Below are 23,662 nucleotides of genomic sequence, written 5' to 3'. Positions count from 1 at the left end.
TAACGTGACTTAAAACCAATATAATAGTAGGTAACACTTTTAGGGACAATTTAATACTTAACATTATATACAAAAATAATATAATTCATAATCATAACAAGATCAACACCTTAACAAATTGTAAAACTAAATACGACCGCTCTGGAATCCTAAATTATCAATTACATTATGTATTTCCGCTACATACCTACACCGATAATCATGTAAATAGTTTTCCTCATTAATTCATTATCGGCCCCTAATTGCAAATGGAAGCTTATGGTAACAAATAAGATTAATAATTAGGTAACAAATAAGACTAATAAAATTATTTTGATTACAAGAAATGTATTTATAGGTACGAGAGGCAACCACAAACACATCTATGTCTAATACAATACAAAGCATTCGTTCCTCAAGTAGGTACCTAAGTGAGAGAAGGAAAAGTCTATCAGCCAAACCCCGTTCGTGCTATAGCTTGGTACCTACTGTTGAAGACTAGAAAAGGGTTTAGGTACCTAGTTATATAAATTAAGCTGACCTTTCAATAGTTATTTGTTTTACAATGGAGCAAGTTATTGTTTAACCGCTCGTGCTCGCTATTGAATCTTGAGCGATGCGAGAGTTCCAAGGCACGAGATTTAAAAAAAAATTGCCACTGAGTGAAATACAAAAAATTCACCACACCAACGCGAGAAAAATTCTAACTTAAACATGAAACAAAATCAGATCCAATCCAAATTAATGTTATTATATATTTATTCTACAAAATTTCGGTATTCGGCATTTACCAGCTGGTGTGGTGTTTTTTTTTAAAGTAGTGCAGTCAGCATTCAGAGCCATTTTTAACATTTATGGGTCGGTACACGTGGTTCATGTAATCGATACCGTTGCCATGTTCCTCAATTAAGTTGTTTCCTCAAGCCGTATAATACTTATTTTAAGAAATCTATTACACCATGCCGGTTAACCTAATTCGCTTCTGTAGTGAACTATAGTATAAAGTCGACCTTCAGAAACAGCTGTTAATATGTGTAAAATCAACTAATTTCGTAACAAATCCTTGTTCAACATTTTGTTATTTTATCAGTAACAATTGTCGGGGTTTCCACTTTTTATCCGGTGTAGGTAGGTAATACCTACCCTAATAAGTTTTCCGGATTACTGCGAACCACATGACGAAAAAAACATCTGGTTATATGTAGATACCCCGTCATAATCTTACTATACTTACTTATAATTAAGTTAAGTAGCCACAATTAAGTGCTAAACACAGTGATCCCTTAAATTTAGTCACGGCTACCTTAATTTAAACCTCTACTTTTCAGAATGGTCGAACAGCTAATGTACACCCTACCAAAAGACGAGGAGGTGCCGATAAAGAAGATCTTGCTCGCGAACGGGCTGGGCGCGTGGGGCGTGCCGAGCGGGCGCACGGAGTTCCTGCGCAACAAGTGCCCGGTGGACCGCTGCACGCTGTCGGCCGACGCTCGCGACGCGGGCTCCGCCGATGCCATCCTATTCAAGGATCACCACACACCTTTTAACGTCAAGCGCCCACCCAACCAGGTGACACACATTCTTTTGTTTGTGATTGCGTGCCTGGGACTTATGCAAGTGGGTGCATAGTGTTTAATTTATCCTTTCTTTAGATTGAAAAAAAAAATGTTTTGGTCATGGGTATTTTTTTTACCTACCGATAACAATGGTTGGGGTCAACAGCTTCTAAAATTTGAAGTAAAAGCTGCTAAACGGTGTCGCATGCTTCCACGCCAGATCTAATTATTTAAGAACACATTGAACACCCAATGCATGATGCATCTCAACAAAGCTGAGGCAAAAAACTGTTTACTACTGGAACATTCTTTTTATAACATAAATGATTTAATACAATATTTTAAAAATAATAATGTTTAAATTATTTAATTAAGTAATTTGACATCGACACACATTAATACTTGATTTTAATTTTTGACATTTTACTATTGGAACTTTATTTTTATGAAATTAGTGAATCAACATTTTAAAATTCATATTTTTTAGATAATTTAGTTTAGTAATTTGACATTGACACACATTGTCATTTTTTTCCCCAATATTTTTCTGTACTGCTGCTTTTATATATGTAACTTATTTTTGTGATAAACATTTGAATACTGAAATTGCTGCCGAACATGTACCTAAAGAACTGAATTTGTATATTAACAGCTTATCAACTCGTGTTTTATCAAATAAATTATTATCTTATCTTAAAGCGAAAATGGTGATTCTGTGTAGTTAATACTGTTAACCCTTTTCCAGCCGCACCAATCTACAAGGTTTTCCCAAAAAAATAAAATATATTCCAATAAATCCCGCTTTGATGATTCATTTGAAGACAAGTCACATTTTCCGAAAGTGCAATCTAATTTGAACTTTAAATCGGATGACTAAGGTTGAAATTCTATTGGCGCGTATGTGGTCGATAAATCGTACTATGCCTGGAAAAGGGTTAATAGGTACTTGACATAATTTTTAAGTTTTTTTTTCACCCTCGTCGTAATTAGTTATACTTACAGATAGGAAAGGCCATATTTTTCTAAAGAAAAGAATAATGTTGTACGAAATATAATTACTTACAGACTTTTCGATTCGCCCCAGACTAAACTTGATGTTTTTTATTGAATTAAAGGACATAACATCATGCCTTTGTATGTTCGAGAAAATGTGTATTGTCCTATTAGTAGGGTTGCCAACTTTTTTTGGGTGATATATTAGGTATTTTGTTTACGTATAAAAAATATAGTACACCAAAATAAAAAATAGTACAGTACTGTGATAGGGAAGGTTTATAATAAGCGAAAGGTAAGGTGACTTCTTTTCTATATACGATGAATTTTAACCGACGATCATGAACCCATTTTTCTAATTCGACCATATTTAACTATGGAACCAACCCCAAATCACAAAAAAATTTGGTTGTTTCATATATTTCAGACAATTTTGTTCGCGATTTCGGGCTTAGTCCCATAATAAGGTGTTCGCATCGATGACTAAATTAGAAAAATTGGTTCGTCATCACCGATTAAATTTCATCGTGTATATTTAACGTGCGGCCAAGGAGATCCAGACTCCATAGACAATCATCTGAAAAAATATACACATTGGGATCTTAGCACAGCTTAAAAATAACCTTATCTTTTCCCATCGACATACCTATAGTATTTTTGCGTACATACACTTTTTTTAAGTATAGGTCAAAATAAAATACAATACTATTATGGAAATCGTAAAATTTACAATAAATACCTAATTCGTTTTCCGAGTTTCATTTAGTACGATCCGAATATGAGCATGTATGAGTTACATAAGTCAGTGCTATTAAGTTATATGTAAATATTTTAATTATTTGTTCTTTTTGTAATATAGATATCTTGCCCGAAATAAAGGCTTTTTACTTAATCGTTTTATATTATATAGTACGGTTGACAAGACTACCTATTAATGTGATATTTATAAGTGTGTATGAATGAACTTGTCAGATCTGGATCCTGTACTACCTGGAGTGCCCGTACCACACGGCGTCGCTGCGGCCCGGCTCCACGGGCGTGTTCAACTGGACGGCCACGTACCGCCGCGACTCCGACATCGTCACGCCCTACGAGCGCTGGGTCTACCACGACCCGCTCATCACTGAGAACAAGATCGAGAGGAACTATGCCGCTAATAAGACCAAAAAGGTAAACTAAAACACACTGCCCGCCACAATGAGGAAGACTCCCCTCTTTCTTAAAATAACTGTATTCCGATGATTCCTTTGATCTAGATGGGATTTCTCAGTCAAAAGAATCATTTGAATATTGTTTATTTATGAAATAATAGGCCTATAACCTAAAGTGAAGTTCAATAGAAATTGCAAATAATGTAAACAAACTAATTCATCTTCATTTCTTCGTATTCTCGCACTTTTTGTGAACAACCATGATTTTATCAACAGTGTATACATGTAGTGTAGGGACGCCCGCCCGGAAGCAGGCGGGCTGTCGATCGCGTGTTGCGTTCATTCAGCCCATACAGTGTATACATACTTAAACCTTTAATTCATATCAATTATATACGAGTAAAAATATAAATGAAATGAAAATCTTTATTTTCAAGCAACTATTGGCTCATACATACCTTTTAAAAACTAACATACATACATAAAAACACAATTATGGCTGCGATGCAGTTTGCAATTCGCAACCCCGCAGCAGTCTCAGAATGCCGGCCGCGGAACCGCCGGAACTTGACTCTCTTCGGCCAAAAGTCCGCTTTGGTGAAGATCGCTAGATGTTCAGAAGGACAGCTCACCATAAAAGAATAATATTTCATTGAAAACAACCATCGTAAACCTTTTAGGTTATATATCAAATGCTAACAAAATCTGTCATATTTGTTTACATTACATATATTCAATTTATATTGAACCTCATTTTATATATTACAAGCAAGGTAATTCTAATGATAATTTATTCTCTAGAGCTTACATTAACTAATCAATCATAAAATTTTAATGAGAGTCACAAACAAGAGAATCCACATTATAACGTAGTTTAGTACACACTTGTGTATGGCTTGTTTATAACCCGGCATTAGCTGTATACAAAAACGTGTAGGTGACGTATGAAAAACGATCTGACCAGACATATAATACTAAGTATATACCATATACTATACCTACATTTTACGATGCGTACTTAAATAGACAAATGATCAATTTTTGAAAATTAATACATACCTTTTACTATATGGGACGGTTCCGCCAAATATCAGCTGGCGGCCCTGGACTCGATAGAGCGCCGGACTCATAGACTTTTTGGCGATGACCCATCTATCAAGTCAAAATTACAGAGCCTTGAGCATCGCTGTCGAGTCGCTAGCCTATCGGTGTTCTATCGGATACATTTCGGGGAGTGTGCACAGGAACTGCACGATCTGATCCCACCTTCCCCTTTCCATCATCGGACGTCCAGGCGTGGGGAGCGAATGCACCCGTTCGTATGGTACACATTCCATTTGTTCGCACTAAACGGTTTGCCTCCTCTTTTTTGTTACGGACGGCTAAAGAATGGAATGCGCTCCCGCCCTCTGTATTCCCTGATAAATATGACCTCGGTCTCTTTAAAGCAAGAGTGAATAGGCTACTACTGAATCGGTGAGCTCCATCTTAGGCCCTGTCTTCACTTTCCATCAGGTGTGACTAGAGCCAATCGCCGATCAGTTTTTAATAAAAAAAAAAAAAAAAAATATTAGTAATTTTATCTATTGGTAAAATGAGCCCAGTTCTAAGTCAATAGCCTATCTAAACAATAAATTAAGTGTACCTAGGCAATTATTGATGTCGCCACCGTATCCAGCCAACTGTCGTTATCGTGGATGACACGGCAATCGCCTGCCGGCCGAACAAGTGCTCACGACAAATGATAAGGATTCGCTATGATATGGCAAAATAGGTACCTATACCTACATATGACCTGTATTTAATTTCCTATCTTAACTTATCGTTCAAGAGTTTAAACGATTTAAACGATTCAAAATAACATAGAATATATAGAACAACGATTCAAGGACAACAAGAACATAGGAGCTGCTAGAAATGGAAGTATCCTAGCAACTTGTGACTCGTAGGTAGTACCAATCTGTCCGATCGGGCCCCAGGTGGCGTGGTTCGTGTCGAACTGCCACGCGCGCAACCGGCGGCTGCAGTACGCGCGGCAGCTGGCCAAGCACATCTCGGTGGACATCTACGGCGCGTGCGGCTCGCACCACTGCCCGCGCGCCGACCCCAACTGCCTCGAGATGCTGGACCGAGACTACAAGTTCTACCTCGCCTTCGAGAACTCCAACTGCCGCGATTACATCACTGAGAAGTTCTTTGTTAATGGATTGCAGTAAGTTTCGTTAGCGTAAGAAGAGGTTCTTAATAGACTCGTGTTGTCTTACCATTGGAGAACACATTTAACTAACCAATTTTCAATGGAATTAGATTTAATTTTTATGGATTAAATATATGAAAATCTACCTACATAATAGAGGACTGACTAGGTTCGGTAATCAAATAATAAGACCTACTATTGACTGCACGAGTAGGTTTTGCGTTACGCTTTAGACCACAAAACTTATAATAGTGGGAGGTGAGGAAAGCCTGATATCCACTTTCAAATGTAATTTTTATTTATTTTTCTATAGGCGTTGATTAAAGGTATCTCAGTGTACAGCATGTTTACTTTGGCTTGTCAGGCACGACGTGTTGCCGGTCGTGATGGGCGCCCGGCCGGCGGAGTACGCGGCAGCAGCGCCGCACAACTCGTACGTGCACGTCGAAGAGTTCGCGTCGCCGCAGGAACTCGCCGCCTATCTCGACAGGCTCGACAAAGATGATGCCCTTTACAATTCCTACTTCAAGTGGAAGGTGAGCCACATACCGGTTTCCGTATACCATGGTAAACACATAGCCATTGCGGTCCCTTACGGACTAAAGGCCAGCCCAGACGGGATGATCAAATCGACCGATTTGATCAGGAAAACAATGGGCGTCAATCTCATCCGCACCGCACGTACACAGTTTAACCATCAATTTTAGATTTATGGTGAGATTCGAGCGCTCGTAATAAATTCATCATCTGTGAAAATTTCAACTGTAGCTATTACGGTTCATGAGATTCAGCCTGATGACAGATGGACGGACAGTGGAGTCTTAGTAATAGGGTCCCGTTTTACCCATTGGTCACGGAACCCTAAAAATGTCCCTGAACGCGCATACTAGTGTCAAACTTGGCATTCTAGCGTCCGCATCTCCATTTGATCGGTCAAAATCTAAAAATTATGTGTATTCCCATCTGTCCCCGCCCCATATGTGACCACTGCCCTACAAGAGTCAGGCACAGATGGGAATGATTTGTATGTAGCGCCTATTCCCATCTTCGCCCGGCGGGGACAGATGGGAATACACCAAAAATTTTATCAAGTGAGATCGGCGAGCTAATTTCATTTTCGCGTGCGCGCCACCTGATATGATCAGGCAATTTAATCAGATTGATAGGAAAAAAATTACTCTGTCTGGATTGGCCTTAAAAAATGCAATCAGAAGTGAAAACTTCTGAGTTGTCATCAAAGCATGATGAAAACTCTTCATGCACGTGAAGGAGATCGCGTCGCCAATTAGGAGCTCGTTTAACTCACACACTGCAAGTCCTGTGACAAGTCGGACATTCGTGAAAAGGTATTATTACGCCTCTTTGATTTGTTGGCACATGTATGCGGTTTAGTAAATAGTTTTTCTCAAACATGCAATGAAATATTGATGTTATGTTCCTTATAAATTAATAGGCTGCGAAGTATGACGTTTTAGGTGCGGCTAGGACAAGAGGTCGTTAATGGAATTTCATACAAATCTTGCAGGCCTAGGCCGGGAAAGTCCTCTTTTTTAATTTCCATTCCACATAAATTTGTGGCACAGGCATCATGATATTCTGCCACTATGCGTATTAAAAAAAAACAATAAACGATTTAGTATGTACTTAGTTTCTTTCCGAACAGACTATAGCAGTAAAAATGTCTACTCAAACGTGTCTCTAACCATACAGAAAAAAAAGGTTTGGCGTGAAACTTGATAATTTTTTGCTGTAATTCTGTTTTATCGCATTTTTTTTGTTGTAATCTTGTTTTGTTATAAATAATTCAATATGAGTTCGGACTATCTACGAAGAAATGATTATTGATTGCACTGCACCCCACCTGAATTAAGAGCCGAAGCAGAATTGGCTTTGCAGAATTTGCTTCCGGAAAAATTAAAGGCAAAATATATGATTACTTATGACAATTTCATAAATATGAAAACCAAAAAAATGCCCCCAGTTTCTCTGAACACCTGTTTTTGGCATATTTTAAAGAACTGGCAGAAACTTCTCTTCAACATTGTGGGCATTGTACTCCATGCTTAACCCGAAATGCATTGTGTTTTAGTACCTAATTTAAACTGTAACTCGACAGTTTAGACTACAATGCTTAATTAAGTTTAGTTTATCTACATAGGACAAGTGCCTACTTATTGCTATTGAGTTCTGATTTGGTTCTGATTGATTATTAAGATTGAGAAGAGGTTATAATTTAATTTTGGTTGCAACATATTGACAACAATGACAAGTGTCAATTCTAAAGGTTCGTTGAGAAACGTGCTTTCGTACTTTTTTGAAGTAACATGATAATAAAAAAATATAAATGTATGAAGTATCTGTTCTCTATTAAAACCGAGTTAAAGGGCCCTCCACACTCGTGCGCGAATCGAGGCGCGAAGCCGCGAACGCGAGTGTGGATGGCTCTCGCGTCAATTTCGCAGATTGTTCACGCCTTCGCGCCTTATTTCCCGTTTTTTGTCGGTATTTGGCCCGCGTCAAAGGAGACGCAAAGCGCGAACTTGCAAGACTCCACACTCGCAATCGCTTCGCGCCGCGATTCGCTCACGAGTCGGTTAATCTGTCCTATTTTATTCTATTATTAGATTTTCAAGACAAATTTTTGTCAAGTTCGAGTTCTGACGATGGGGTCCACGAGGAATCGAGGGAACTCTTCAAATGTGAAAGGCATACATATAGTGATTCTTGTATTTTCTTTAACAAATCAAGCATTTACATTTTAAAAAGTGACATTTGATAAAGTGGAACTGCTGATGATTATCAGAATGGAACTCTTCAACGACGCATAATACACGTTTGGCGATTTTTTTATTTTATTTATACTACGTCGGTGGCAAACAAGCATACGGCCTGCCTGATGGTAAGCAGTCTCCGTAGCCTATGTACACCTACAACTCCAGAGGAGTTACATGCGCGTTGCCGACCCTAACCCCATCCCCCTCGTTGAGCTCTGGCAACCTTACTCACCGGCAGGAACACAACACTATGAGTAGGGTCAAGTGTTATTTGGCTGCAGTTTTCTGTAAGGTGGAGGTACTTCCCCAGTCGGGCTCTGCTCTAGATCTTTGTCCTCTTTGCTGTGTTTCTTAAGCAAATTAGATTTTCAAGACAAATTTTTGTCAAGTTCGAGTTCTGACGATGGGGTCCATGAGGAATCCTCCTCATCGTTTTCGATGACGGCGACCCTAAATAAACACATTATGGACGTTGTCTAGCATGAGCCCTAATGTGGCTGGCCAGGCCGAACTTGCTCTTAAATACTCTATTGCACGCGTGACAATAAAGTTGGCCAGCTGCGTTGAACGTGTACACGTAGGAGGGCTTAGGTCTTTCTTCCGTTAGGTTAGGTTAGGTTTTTTTTTCGTGCCGGAAAGATATATATAGTGATCTTAGTATTCTCATCAACAAATCAAGTATTTACATTTGTAGAAGTGACATTTGATGAAGTGGATTTGCTGATGATGAACAGAACGGAACTCTTCAACGATGCATAGTTCACGTTTGGCAATTTGTTCTCTTTGCATGTTTGTCAAGCAGTTAGGTTTTCAAGGCACATTTTTATATTTCTATCCTATTTAGTTTTTTTTAATAATTATCTGGTGCATTATTTCATGCATGGTGTGAAATAATTTATCTTAAATACAGTCGAACACCCTATTGCGGGTATCTTACCAGTCAACCATGGGGCAAATAAATGTGTCAAGGTGGGTGCAGTGACAAAAAAAAACATGTTACCTCCTTTTCTACATAATTAGGCGTAGGACGCTGTCTTTTTAATTTCATTGTATGAAATCCAAAATCAACAATAATCGTTCTTTCACCGGTCTCGATCCCTCATTGAAGTCGGTTTTTTTTTTCTTAAAAATTATTATTTTTCTTATTTGCATTTTGACTGTACCTGATTATACAGATTGTAGGTACATACAGTTGTGTGCAATATAATAGCAGTACCACAGTGTAAAAAGTAACAGTGGGCCGACGCCTTTGATGTTTGCGTAAAAGCCGACACCGCTCAAGGTCACCGTACCTACCTAGGGTTGTCACAGACTTACACAACTGCCCAAAAGAGTAGGGAAATGTTTGTAGGTTTCATATATGTGTGCTTGTTTTACAAATGGCATCCATTTTGGAAATAAAGATGGCGGACGTCACTTTTTTGAAAAAGGTTTCATGGGTGTTGTTTTCTGGGTTTTTGGGGGTGTAGATTTCAAAAATGGCATCTATTTTGAAAATAATGATGGCGGACGTCACTTTTTGAAATGAGTGTCGATGTGTGTAGTAGTGATGTCAACCATCTTTAATTCTAAAATGGACTCTAATTTTGAAATCTGCACCTCCAAAACCCCCAAAATGGACGTCATTTTCGTAATTGGAACCCGGAGGAACCTCGGAAATGACACCCATATCGATTTTTAAGAAAAAATAATGTCTGCCATCTTGGATTTAAAAATGGACGTCATTATCGTAATCGGAACCCCGAGGAACCTCGGAGATGACACCCATATCGATTTTAAAGAAAAAATCATGTCCGCCATCTTTGATTTCAAAACGGATGTCATTTTTGTAATCGGCACCCCGAGGACTCTCAAAAATAATTAATACATAAAATACTACATCAATACATCATACCTATACAAACAGAAGCAAGAAACAATTTCTTGCATTTTAAATAAAGTCTTAAACTACTCGTAATTACCTACTTAAAATAAGCTATAAATCATGTCCACCATTTTGAATAAAAAAAAATTGATATCATATAATATATTTTTGTTTACACTGAAACAAACAATTAGCACATGTATGCAATAATTTAATTGTGCACAAAATGATTGATAATTACAAGACATGCGTCAGCCCTCAAAATCATATCCCGGAATACTAACAATGGCGTGTATGAAACTCAGGGACCGCCCCTCCCGCCCTCTGCCCCTCGCACCCCGCACGGTTGCCCCGTTTAGACGCCTTCGTCGACCGACTGTATTATTTCTTAGACTGTGGCAGTACAGTCTGCGACGAAGATCGTCTTATAGAAATGTTTATTTTTTTCTGGATGACTTGGGTTTAGATGTAAAGCCTTGATAAGAAATATAGGAAAGATTCTATATTACAATTATAGTACACAATTGTATTTTTTTCGTAGGGTTTTACGTTTTTATAGGAATTTCTGCAACTTAGTAAAAACAGCCGTTTTTCATGCAATTTTTTTCTTACTTCCAATATCATTTAAGTAAAGGTTACAGTTAATTTTGAAACAATATCAAGTAATGCAGAGTAATTATATAAAAAGATACAATATTATTGGTCTAAAGTTGTAGTTTTCCCTTAATTTACATTTTCTTATGTACTGCTATTATATTGCACACAACTGTACATTAGTATGTAATATAATACCATCGAGGGAAGAATGACTGTTTTTGCATTTATTTCCATAGCATTTGCCCGCGACTTCGTCTGCCTGGAACGAATGTTGATGATGGATAAAAACTATCGTGTGTTCTTCCCCGGGCCTCAAATTATCTCCGTACCGAATTTCATCTAGGAAAATCGGTTTAGCGGTTTAAGCGTGAAGAGGTAACAGACAGAGTTACTTTAGCATTTATAATATTAGTATGGATTGTCCAAGCATATGTATCACAAAAAAAAAACTACAATGACAAAGATCCCGTTTACACTAACGTGTTTTTCTATTGACGAAGTTTGTTTTCAGATGGGGGGGGGGGGGGGGGTCAATTATCTCTGCAGCTGACCGTACATCCTTAAAAAAACATGCGGACGGAATTGTGATTATTTCCAATGTTCGTGTCACTGTTAGGTAACCTAACCTAACCTAACCGGCGTCGTTTGGTCCGATGCAGGGCACGGGCGAGTTCATCAACACGTTCTTCTTCTGCCGCGTGTGCGCCATGCTGCACGCGAGCGAGCGGCGGCAGCGCGCGGCGCGGCTCGACGACGTGCAGGCGTGGTGGCGCGACGGCGCCTGCACGCGCAGCGAGTGGCGCGCCGCCGCCGCCGCCGCCGAGTACGCCGACACGCAGGACAAGGGCTAGGCACCGCCGATCCGGGTTCGTGGCCCCTACGTTCCGATGGACCGTGGCCGTTACTCGTCGAGTCATCTGAGAAGACGCCCCGATATGTCTTTACGCGACCGCTTTGTCTACATTCGTACGAAAGAGAGATAGAGTTCGGGCGGTGTTTCGGAATGTCACATATGATACGTGCAGGTTACTGTTCTGTGATAAGGATATGGAAGATTTCCGCGCTCCTAGCTCTCTTTGTATGGACGTTGAAAAGTCGCTATTATGAATTCAAGGGTAACGCGCGTGTTAGGTTTGGATGGATTCAAATATCCATCCGCAGTCCTCGCTTTGTGCAATGTATTTGGTTATACTTTTTCACCAGATTTGCCAATTTAGTTTTGCTAGTATAAATGTTTCTAGAGTGCGGATGCAGGCATCGAGTTCTAGTATTCATTGCTTACTAATATCATGAAGACATATACTTACTTGTGCTCACACGTCCATTACTAGTAATAGTTATGCTAAGTTATGTATGACCACACTTTTACTCATAAGTATGTAGACACTTAAAAGCAAATTTCATAATTGGTCACGCAGCAAATTGGCGCCCACTGGGGGCCAAAATCAATTTTTTCTGACGACCCAGACAATAATTAAAGAAAATATGATCAGTGAAAATAAAACATGTTAATCACACTTGGCAAAATATCCAATGATAGCCTGTCCAATAGAACACAAAACTAAATTACCACAATACAATATTGCACAAATTACCATTAAAAATTGCTTGTTTATTGAGTTTAATATTTATTTGTAAGTACTTAAATATTTTTATTATACTACTGTTATATTTTTATAGTATACCTACCATATTCTATGGTGATGCTACTAAGATAGCACAAAGTACCTAAGTAGGAGAAAATTACAACAGCACAATATAGTATGCACTAAGGAGCATAAATTGAGTATTAATTAATTTCACTTTTTTAAAGTTTTTTTCCTTTAAGCGTTTAATATTTTTAATAAATTTTGTAAGTTACTGTTGTGTATGTTTAATTTTATAATGCATAAGATTTTAAGCGATTGAGATATGATGCATGTACAGTCACAGTGACCATCAATATGAAAATAAGTAGGGCCCTCATGCTATCATCACGTGACGATATACGAAATGGTACTTACTGAAATTAAATTCCTGGACCGTATCTACCTAAAATTGGTTTAAACTGAAATATACGAATTATCGTTACGAGCTTCATTTGGAGACATACAACTTAAGACTTAAATAGTTAATGCTAGGGTAGGACATAAATTAAAACATAAGGTACTTAGTGTACTTCCTACCTAAATGTGCCCCAAAATGATTCTAAGTAGATTTATAATTTACAAAAAATTGACCTCAAAACACTATGTTTTAACTTGTTTCAGTCTAACAGCATATGTCTTATTATATCCAATGTGTAGCACAAATAAAATTACTTACTTATGTTAAATTACCGTAGATATGTGACTTGTTATTTTTTGTATAAAAGCAATCAAACTTTGTTGTTAAGTATTTTAACGCACTAAAATGTAAATATTATGTTATTTCTCTAAAATTGCGTTATTATGGATTGGTTTTGTATTAAGTAGAATAATTTTCATAGCATGTACGAGTCTAGAAAAATGTTATTTATATTATTTATCAGGGTATTAATTACCTACTTAATTATAAGCAACCTACTGGAAAGCTACTGAAGTTGTTAGTAAATTCTTGCATCATACATGCTACAGAGACTAAGTAGGCCCCTCAGATGTTCTGTTCAATCAAAGTAACTAGGTAGTCAAATTATTATTTTTTGTTCGTCCAGTTGTCAAGGTACCTACTTAAATTATCGTTTATTTCAATTATTTCATATTCTAAATGTACCTATCTAGGTTGTTTTATGTGCATTTACACGATTGACCCTTATTAGGTACTATTTACTGTTTATAAGATAAACTATTATTTTTATATACCTACAGTTGGTTGCTGACTTCTGTGATCATTGGTATTTAATCTACATTCCAATTACCTCTGACAATTACTCTTATCAGAAGTATTTACTGTGAATTTTTTACTCGATTTTCCTAGCAACAAAAATACCTAATCGTTGGATTTGTTTTAATTAAGTATGTATATATGTATTATATAATTTTATCCGTTTTTTTCCTTAATCAACTTTGCATTACGTACATGTTTCGTATGTAGTCAGTAAGTATTACTACGCCACTTCTTCATACATTCTTAACACACATCACATAAAAGTGCTTGTGTCACAAATAATTAAGTATAATAGATGTGCCTGCCATTTAAATAAAATGTATAAGCCAAAGATATAACTATATATGAAGAACTATTGTTATGTTAATTTAGAGTAAGCATCTAAGGTATGAATGTAGTAAGATATGCATTGATGTGCCTAGTATGTTTACCAAAAAAAAGTCTTTGCAGTTATCACTTGTCAATCTGTATCAAACAATGTTCATTACAACTTGCAACTAACCTACTTATTGAATTCACAAAACATCCACATGTGCCACTCATAGTTGCAGTTTGTGTCCTTCATGACACATATTAACATTGTTTTGTATTACACAAATGTACTTAATATATAATATAGGTACATACACATTACAACTTTAAGTGTACCTATCTATTGTTATAGTTATGTAAGTAGAAAGAAATCTAGTTTTGTCAATGTAAATGATAACAACTGAGGTGATGCTTTATTAAAAACTTCTATTGGATTAATGCTCAGTTACCAGAAAACAGTACCTACAATTATTTGTCCATACTTGTAGTAAGTCAAGTAACGCATAAATATAACAAAAGTTGCAAATAGCCCATACAGATTTTTTTTAAATATTGAGAACAAAAATTCATATTTATTTATAGTATTTTAATGATATAACTGTTTCTAACATTCGGACTGTTAAATCATATTGACTGGTAAAATTTCCTTAGTTAAATTATTTAAGAAAATCTTATTAACCCAAAAAAGACACCAATATGAAATACATTATTTAACAAGTTGTTACTTAATATTTAAAATAAATATCAATGGTTAGAAAGTAAAAACCATTAGAGACTTTGTTACAAAACATGTGCAAACAAAAATGTGCTTAAAATGCAGTACAATATACTGCTAAGTTACTCCATTGTATCTAGCAATCCACAACCTATTCATAGTGAATAAAATAATTCAAATGAACACTTTTTTTTTACAACCTCTCCCAAATTCGGATTACTTAAACAGATATAAGAAATTCTTTATATCTTTGAAGTATACCAAAGTTCATTATATTTTGATGTATTTGGTACTGTATCCCAGCACATTCCACCACATACCTTATTGTATTCTGGAATATTTCTCGTGCCTTATGCATATTTTGCGGCACTAATATCCCAAACCATTTAAGTGGATTAATTGTATCTTCGGCTTTATTCTCTACAACCTGAAATTGTTTGTCTTCTGTAGATTGAACAAGTACAGAAGCAGAGAACTCTGGACTGCTTTCAGTAGGAAGTCTAGTAGTACTGACCGAGGTTTGGCCCATTATATATCTTGATTTGGCAAGGTGTATGCTGCCTTCGTGAATCCTGGACTCAACATTAATTACATTCTGCATTTTTTCTTCCATCAGGTGTAGTTGCTTTAAAGCAAGTTTGTCAAGTAGACCAGATACTGCCTCTAAACTGAGTGTCTTTCCTCCTGAAAAAGATTTTTATATTTTATAGATTTGTAGTCTATTATCATAGAGGTTCAGTATCAATACATCATGCTTTAACTCTAGCAAGCCCCAAATAACCAGCATGAAAGAACATTTGTCAAGAAGAAGGTAAAATGCTTGAACCAATCTGCATTAACTTGGGTAGGTTTTTAATTTCATCATTAAACATTAACATGAGTAGTTATATTAACAAAAATGGTTTCCAAAGGGACATTATTGGTATTAATTTATATGCATGTTGAGAATGAAGATAGAAGTCATAGAAGATATTAATATAAATATTAATTTAATACTAATTTGAAGGAAATTTGAAATTATGGTATAAATCGGTATGTGGGAGACAAATCTGCCTAGGCCTAATTAAGAATTAATTGACGAGGCCAATACTTGAATAGCAAGAGGCATCTTTTTTCTACGTCTAGACACTCGCAGCATATGTAACCGCGACATTAATTTAGTACAAACTATTGAGAAAATACGGTCATTTAGTTTTTAATTCTGATCAGTGAAATATTTCATGACGCGATTATCAAAATATGTATATCATTTACTTGCCTGCTGATTCCATGATAACTGTAAAGTTGTATGAAACAATAACTAATTCTTCTAAGCCGCTATTAAATTTTATATAAATTTAAATAAATTTCCCCTATTTTTATTGATAAACAGAATAATCTAATCACATCAATCACATGACTGATAGTTCTCGAGTTTCTTGACAAGATAAACAGACTGTCCAGTGAATCAATGTCAGTATGTCAGTTGGTTGGTGACGTTGGTAACAATGAATAAAGGTGGTTGTTAGACGTGACCAACGATCAACGAAGCTTCGACCAAACTTACCACCTTGTGGTACGGAGTCGAATCGCGAGCTTGAGGGCCTACCGCGAACCACGTTCGACGTGTTACCTCTCTGTCGCACTTGTAAATTCGTACGTAAGTGTGACAGGGAGGCACCACGTCGAACGTGGTTCGCGGTAGGCCCTTTGGTACGGACCAAGTACGGACGTACGACGAACGGTCGTGCGCCATAGACATACAATATAATCGTGCGCCTAAGTCGTAAAGGGCCCTCCACACTCGTGCGCGAATCGAGGCGCGAAGCCGCGAACGCGAGTGTGGGTGGCCCACATTGTTCACGCCTTCGCGCCTTATTCCCCGTTTTTTGTCGGTATTTGGCCCGCGTCAAAGGAGACGCGAAGCGCGAACTTGCAAGACTCGGTTAGCCCCCTCCAGACTATGCACGTGAATCGCGGAGCGGACATACCGCGACGTCCACGTAGACTCCACACTCGCCGCAATTTCACGGCGATTTCGCAGTTTGGTTCGCGGCATATCGGATTTAGTTTGCGGCAAGGCACTGATTCAAACTGGGAACTGTCAAATTGATTTTTGGTTGGTTAAGTTCGCACCAAAGAATATAATACTCATGGTTCGCACCCAATATAACCAAGTAGCCGCCATAGAAGGTTATGACAGTTCAGATTAACCGACTCGTGAGCGAGTTCTACTTGAACTTGGCCTGTTCCGCGTGCCGAAATCGCATGGTCAGGGTCGGAGCGCGGGGCCCCCCTTAGGCGCGGGGCCCTTAGCATATGCTTTTTCTGCTGTTCGGTTAATCCGCCACTGATCACCCTGCTGACAACCGACGGAGGAGGTAAAAAGGTTTGATTTATATAAAAGTTTCGTAGGTGAGCTGTAGCATTGCCATAGAAAATTGTAATTTATTTCTGTTAAAATGAGACAAAAGTTGATTAAGAATAAGTTTCTCGAAAACTTTGCTTAACGCCGGTAGTATAGAAATTGGTCTGAAGTTGGTGGGGTCTGTTCTCGTTCCAGATTTAAAAAGTGGGATGATTTTGCTGTGTTTCATAATATCTGGAAAAATTCCAGTATCAATGCATTTGTTGAAAATCTCTGCTAAATATGGAGCGATCGATTCTACAATAGAATGTAATACTTTTACTGATAAGATACCCAGAGATCTTCCATTTTCTTTAAATTTAATGATCTGAAAGTTTCAAGAACTATGTTGGGAGTGACATAAGAAAATGTAAAGATTTCTGTACACTCCGGTACATTTGACTTCAGAATTTCTTCAGTGACAGTCGGTTAATCTGTCCTTCTATGGCAGCTACTTGGTTATATTGGGTGCGAACTTGATCAACCAAAAATCAATTTGATAGTTCCCAGTTTGAATCAGTGCCTTGCCGCAAACTAAATCCGATCAGCTGACGCTTCGGCGCCATCTTGCCGCGAACCAAATCGCCGAATCCGCGAAATCGCCGTGAAGTTGTGCGAGTGTGGAGTCTACTTCAACGTCGCGGTATGTTCGCTCCGCGAAGACGCGCCGCGATCGCGATTCACGCGCGTAGTCTGGAGGGGACTTTATATGTGCTCCATAAACCATACGGGCGGTGACCGCGAGTCGTCCTATAAGCTCAGTCTAAAGGGATTGGTCTGTGTTTTTCCGTTTCACCAAATATCAGCACATCTTTTGGGAAATAGAGACAAAGTATTTTACAATACATATGGTGCTACTTTACCGCACTAGTGCGAAAATTAGCAGATTACGTTATTGTGTCGAACATTTAAAAGGCCATATGTACTGTAAAACGTTGTACGATACATGTGCGAATAGGTAATTCGCAACTCGTGTCGATTTAAAACACTCCCTTCGGTCGTGTTTTAAATTTTTTCTAGTTGTTTCCTATTTTTCGCACTTGTATCGTAATGTACTATTTTATATTTCAAATATTGTTATTAAGCTACCGAATAGTGCTCCAGTTGTGATACTATCTGACTCAAAGAGTGCACTTCAACACCTTAATCGTTGTGTTTACGGACAAAGAGCCATGCCTATTGCATATGAAGCTCTCCAGTTAATTCATGAGTTTACTTGTAATGATAAGGTTGTCAAAATTCAGTGGATTCCTTCCCACGTAGAGTTAGTAGGAAACGAGGCAGTAGATAAGCTTGCTAAAACCGCTGTAATGGGTGTCTCTGTACTAGATTCTATACCATATACAAGTGAAGTCATTCCTAGAATTAAAAAAAGATGTTTACAAAAATGGGAATACCATTTTGGAGAACAATCTTTATCAAGAGATGTAGGAATCTGGTACAGAACAATCCAAGCTAGGCCCTTGTGGATACCCTAGTTTGTTTCTGCCAACCTCGCTCGAAAAGTGTTAGTCTCAGCTTTCCGAGTCCGGTCCGGACACATCCCTACAAATAAGTTTCTATGTATGATGGGTGTTAAACCGTCACCACTGTGTGTAGACTGTCAGAAGCCTGATGACTTGTCTCACGTATTGTTGGACTGCGTCCGGAATTCGGACTTGAGAAAAAGGATACTTAGTAGTTTGGGCTCCATGCACAATGGACAGATCAATTGTTGGTTGGCAGAGCCTTTATCAGACATAGCAATCAGCGTATACCACTTTATTGATCTCTCTCTTGCGTAGGGAGCTATGAAAGCACCCATGAGGCTGACATGTTCACCTAGAGTGTCCAAAGCATCAATAAAAATCAGATTAAAAAAAAAATTGTTATCGATGTCCTGATATTCCTTGAAACGGAAAACGATTATAAGCCCCGAAATCGGGACTCATTTCGGGCCCGATATCGGGGAGTGTGGATGTAATTGGCGTCTGATGTGTGGGTGTAATAGGGTTGTTTCCATCTACAAATCTTAGGACAGAATTGCATCCCAATAAATTCTTTTGGATTATAAGAACATGTTAAACTACTTTTAGGGGACCTGTAACAGCGATTGATAATAAACATAGATGTCGAACTAGCTCCGAAAAATGACCCCACACACATTGTGCCGAAGCGGGCGGGGCGTCAATTTTTGCCGCGGAGCTATTTAGTTCGCAAATGGCGGCCCGTTGTGACAGTCATAGTAAGAAGTATTCAAATTATATCTTTAACGAAATAATTATGCCTTATTGTGCGGATAAATGATGTGCTAGTCGTTCCAACAAACACTGGAAAAAATATGGGATTACTTTTCACGTATAGTTTAGCTAGGATCATATTAATTTGATTTTTCTTGATCACAACAGGCTTTATATGGGGATGATGTTATGCATTTTAAACAACCATTGATATCAAGAAACTTTCATTTTTAATTTGTTCAGGTTGTTATTTTAATAATTTAAATTTGTGATAGTAAATACGAGTCGCCGTTGTAGGTGGAGGTTTTTTATGTGTACTTTCTTACTAAGCCCCGGTATCTGGCGGCTATTTATAACTTTTCGTTAAGTTCGCGGACGGCTGGACCGATTTGACTAATTTTGGTATTGGAATATTTCTAGGTCCAGGGAAGGTATGAACGGTGAAAAATTATGGAAAGAATACGAGGAAAATAGTAAAAACAATAATGCTATTTTTCTCAAACTTTTAATGAAATGTTGACATGACTTACTTCAAATTAGGTCCGGAAATACTACATATCAGGTGCGACGAGTGAAGATGATATGTAAAGGAATTTCATACAGCCTTACACACCTAGGCCTGTAAGGCAACCTTCTTTTGTTTTTAAACGTCAAATTATGGCATTCAACCAAAAAAAACCTATAAGCAAAATTCTGCCATTAAGTTTTTTCTTTTTTTGTCTTTTTCGTGTTTTTTTTTCTTTTTTGTGTTTGTCAAATATTGTTTCACGGTTTCAAAGGGGAACAAAAATTTCATTATTTTTGCGCTACGACGTACGGTTTAGGAGATACAGCCCCATAAAGTTTTTTTTTCAGTCATGCAGAAATCTTTATAGGGCTGTATCTCCTAAACCGTGCGTCGTAGCGTAAAAATAATCAAAGTTTCGTTCCCCTAATAACAACTCGAAAGTAATAATAACAATCATCATCATCATCCTATTTTTTTTAATTATTTCATTGCAAGTTTGAGAAAAGCACTATACAAATCTCGGCGAGAAACGGGGGGGTTGCCGGCCGCATATCCCTATTCGACCTCGCTACGCTCGGCCGTCTATATCTACTTGGCCTGCAACCCTTCGTTTCCCGTCCTCTATAGTAATGTACTATTCCCATACAAACTGTTCCTATGACGACGTGTTCAATACGAATTTCTGCATGTTTGCTCTGATCAAGATGAAAACCGATATCTGAGGATCCGAGTAGGGATCGGAAACCGGTATTTTTTGTATGGGAACGAAAACGGTATATTTTCGTTCTTTGTTAATTACTTCATTTCTAATTAGGCAATCTAATAATACGAAGTCGTTATCTGAAAACACAACTGAGTCCTACATTTAGAGTATAAAATAAAACGAAATATATGGTTACTTCGATGTTTTTGCAAAAAACCGTTTCCGATCCCTGGATCCGAGACTACTACGGATTTTATTTACGAATTTGGGATCAAAATAAAATAAAAATGTCGCGAGTTGAATTTGAGAATTTTTCATCCGATCAAGGTGAAAATCCACATCTGAGGACCCGAGCGGCCCTTCATTATGATTCTGAAATCATATTTGGTAAAAGCACCCTCCATTTTGAATGAAACGCCCGATATCTTGAATATCGCCATTTTTGCTCTTATCATGATCATCATTCATCATATAAAAGCAAACACGGAGAAATTTAAGATGTCGGGCGTTTTTGCCAAATTTGACCTCAGAATCATAATGAAGGGTCGCTGGGATCCTTAGATATCGATTTTCATCTCGATCAGAGCCAAAATGCAGAAATCCAAGATGGCGGGCGTTGGTTTAATTTTGATTATATTATTCATTGAATTATGAATATTCATTGTAAAGGTCCTCTAGGATCCTCAGATATCGATTTTCATCTTGATCAGAGCAAACATGCAGAAATTCGTATTGAACACGTCGTCATAGGAACAGTTTGTATGGGAATAGTACATTACTATAGAGGACGGGAAACGAAGGGTTGCAGGCCAAGTAGATATAGACGGCCGAGCGTAGCGAGGTCGAATAGGGATATGCGGCCGGCAACCCCCCCGTTTCTCGCCGAGATTTGTATAGTGCTTTTCTCAAACTTGCAATGAAATAATTAAAAAAAATAGGATGATGATGATGATTGTTATTATTACTTTCGAGTTGTTATTAGGGGAACGAAACTTTGATTATTTTTGCGCTACGACGTACGGTTTAGGAGATACAGCCCCATAAAGTTTTTTTTTTTCAGTCATGCAGAAATCTTTATAGGGCTGTATCTCCTAAACCGTGCGTCGTAGCGTAAAAATAATCAAAGTTTCGTTCCCCTAATAACAACTCGAAAGTAATAATAACAATCATCATCATCATCCTATTTTTTTTAATTATTTCATTGCAAGTTTGAGAAAAGCACTATACAAATCTCGGCGAGAAACGGGGGGGTTGCCGGCCGCATAACCCTATTCGACCTCGCTACGCTCGGCCGTCTATATCTACTTGGCCTGCAACCCTTCGTTTCCCGTCCTCTATAGTAATGTACTATTCCCATACAAACTGTTCCTATGACGACGTGTTCAATACGAATTTCTGCATGTTTGCTCTGATCAAGATGAAAATCGATATCTGAGGATCCTAGAGGACCTTTACAATGAATATTCATAATTCAATGAATAATATAATCAAAATTAAACCAACGCCCGCCATCTTGGATTTCTGCATTTTGGCTCTGATCGAGATGAAAATCGATATCTAAGGATCCCAGCGACCCTTCATTATGATTCTGAGGTCAAATTTGGCAAAAACGCCCGACATCTTAAATTTCTCCGTGTTTGCTTTTATATGATGAATGATGATCATGATAAGAGCAAAAATGGCGATATTCAAGATATCGGGCGTTTCATTCAAAATGGAGGGTGCTTTTACCAAATATGATTTCAGAATCATAATGAAGGGCCGCTCGGGTCCTCAGATGTGGATTTTCACCTTGATCGGATGAAAAATTCTCAAATTCAACTCGCGACATTTTTATTTTATTTTGATCCCAAATTCGTAAATAAAATCCGTAGTAGTCTCGGATCCAGGGATCGGAAACGGTTTTTTGCAAAAACATCGAAGTAACCATATATTTCGTTTTATTTTATACTCTAAATGTAGGACTCAGTTGTGTTTTCAGATAACGACTTCGTATTATTAGATTACCTAATTAGAAATGAAGTAATTAACAAAGAACGAAAATATACCGTTTTCGTTCCCATACAAAAAATACCGGTTTCCGATCCCTACTCGGATCCTCAGATATCGGTTTTCATCTTGATCAGAGTAAAATCCAAAATTCCAATTTACATTCATTTACATCTGACATATTTCTGTGCCACCTAACTAAACGTCGCAGGTGCCCTATAAGATGAATGACACAATGTATTAATTGGTTCGAAGGCTTACTTGCCTTTAAACACGTGCAATAAACGAACAAATAATAAGCCTTTAAAATAAAATAATAAATTATCATACAAAAATATTGCATTTAAAACTAGTCTATATTGCATGAAACCGTCTACCTAGAGCTGCGCTACAGCCAATCACAGCGCCTCATTTTAAAATAAACCAATCGTAGTTCGGGTGGTTTAAATTGGCTAATCATGGTCAAATGAAGTTTCATCGAAGAAAACAAGACCTGAACTTTGTCGAGTTGCAATTGGTCCGTTATTATTATTGCGTGTTTTAATAGTGGGGCCACTTTTACGCTGATATTTTGTTTGACGTTAGTCTTCTATGTTTTTTTCGTTCGCTGCCCTGTAGTGTAGTGACCATATTTTAGTAAATATTGAATTTAAAATATCTTTTGGCACACATCACGTGACCAACCTCGAAACGTCATTGAAGATTCTGATGACGTCACAACTCACGGATTGACACTGTTGACAGTTAGGCGATAAACAACAAATGACAAATGTCAGCTGACAGTTCGTATCTTCTACGTGTGTATGAAGTTATGTGTCAAACCGTAAACTGTGATGTCACACAATTTTCAAAGAGCGTTTTGGGCGCGAAAGCAT

General features: G+C 37.7%; 1 protein-coding gene across 2 annotated transcripts in view; it reads left to right on the top strand.

Moving 5' to 3' along the window:
* Positions 1 to 15,165, top strand: part of LOC133533552 (glycoprotein 3-alpha-L-fucosyltransferase A-like) — a 45,256-nt gene extending 30,091 nt beyond the window's left edge. For both annotated transcript variants that reach the window (XM_061872546.1, XM_061872555.1), the window contains 5 exons: positions 1,308 to 1,548; positions 3,501 to 3,698; positions 5,659 to 5,891; positions 6,241 to 6,412; positions 11,771 to 15,165. In XM_061872546.1, the coding sequence (XP_061728530.1) occupies positions 1,308 to 1,548; positions 3,501 to 3,698; positions 5,659 to 5,891; positions 6,241 to 6,412; positions 11,771 to 11,962 (1,036 nt within the window). In that variant the 3' untranslated portion in view covers positions 11,963 to 15,165. The remainder of the gene's footprint in view (positions 1 to 1,307; positions 1,549 to 3,500; positions 3,699 to 5,658; positions 5,892 to 6,240; positions 6,413 to 11,770) is intronic.
* Positions 15,166 to 23,662: the final 8,497 nt, after the last annotated feature.

This window comes from Cydia pomonella, chromosome 2 (genome assembly GCF_033807575.1).
Source record: "Cydia pomonella isolate Wapato2018A chromosome 2, ilCydPomo1, whole genome shotgun sequence".
Lineage (NCBI taxonomy): Eukaryota > Metazoa > Arthropoda > Insecta > Lepidoptera > Tortricidae > Cydia > Cydia pomonella.
This window is presented reverse-complemented; position numbering and strand designations above follow the sequence as displayed.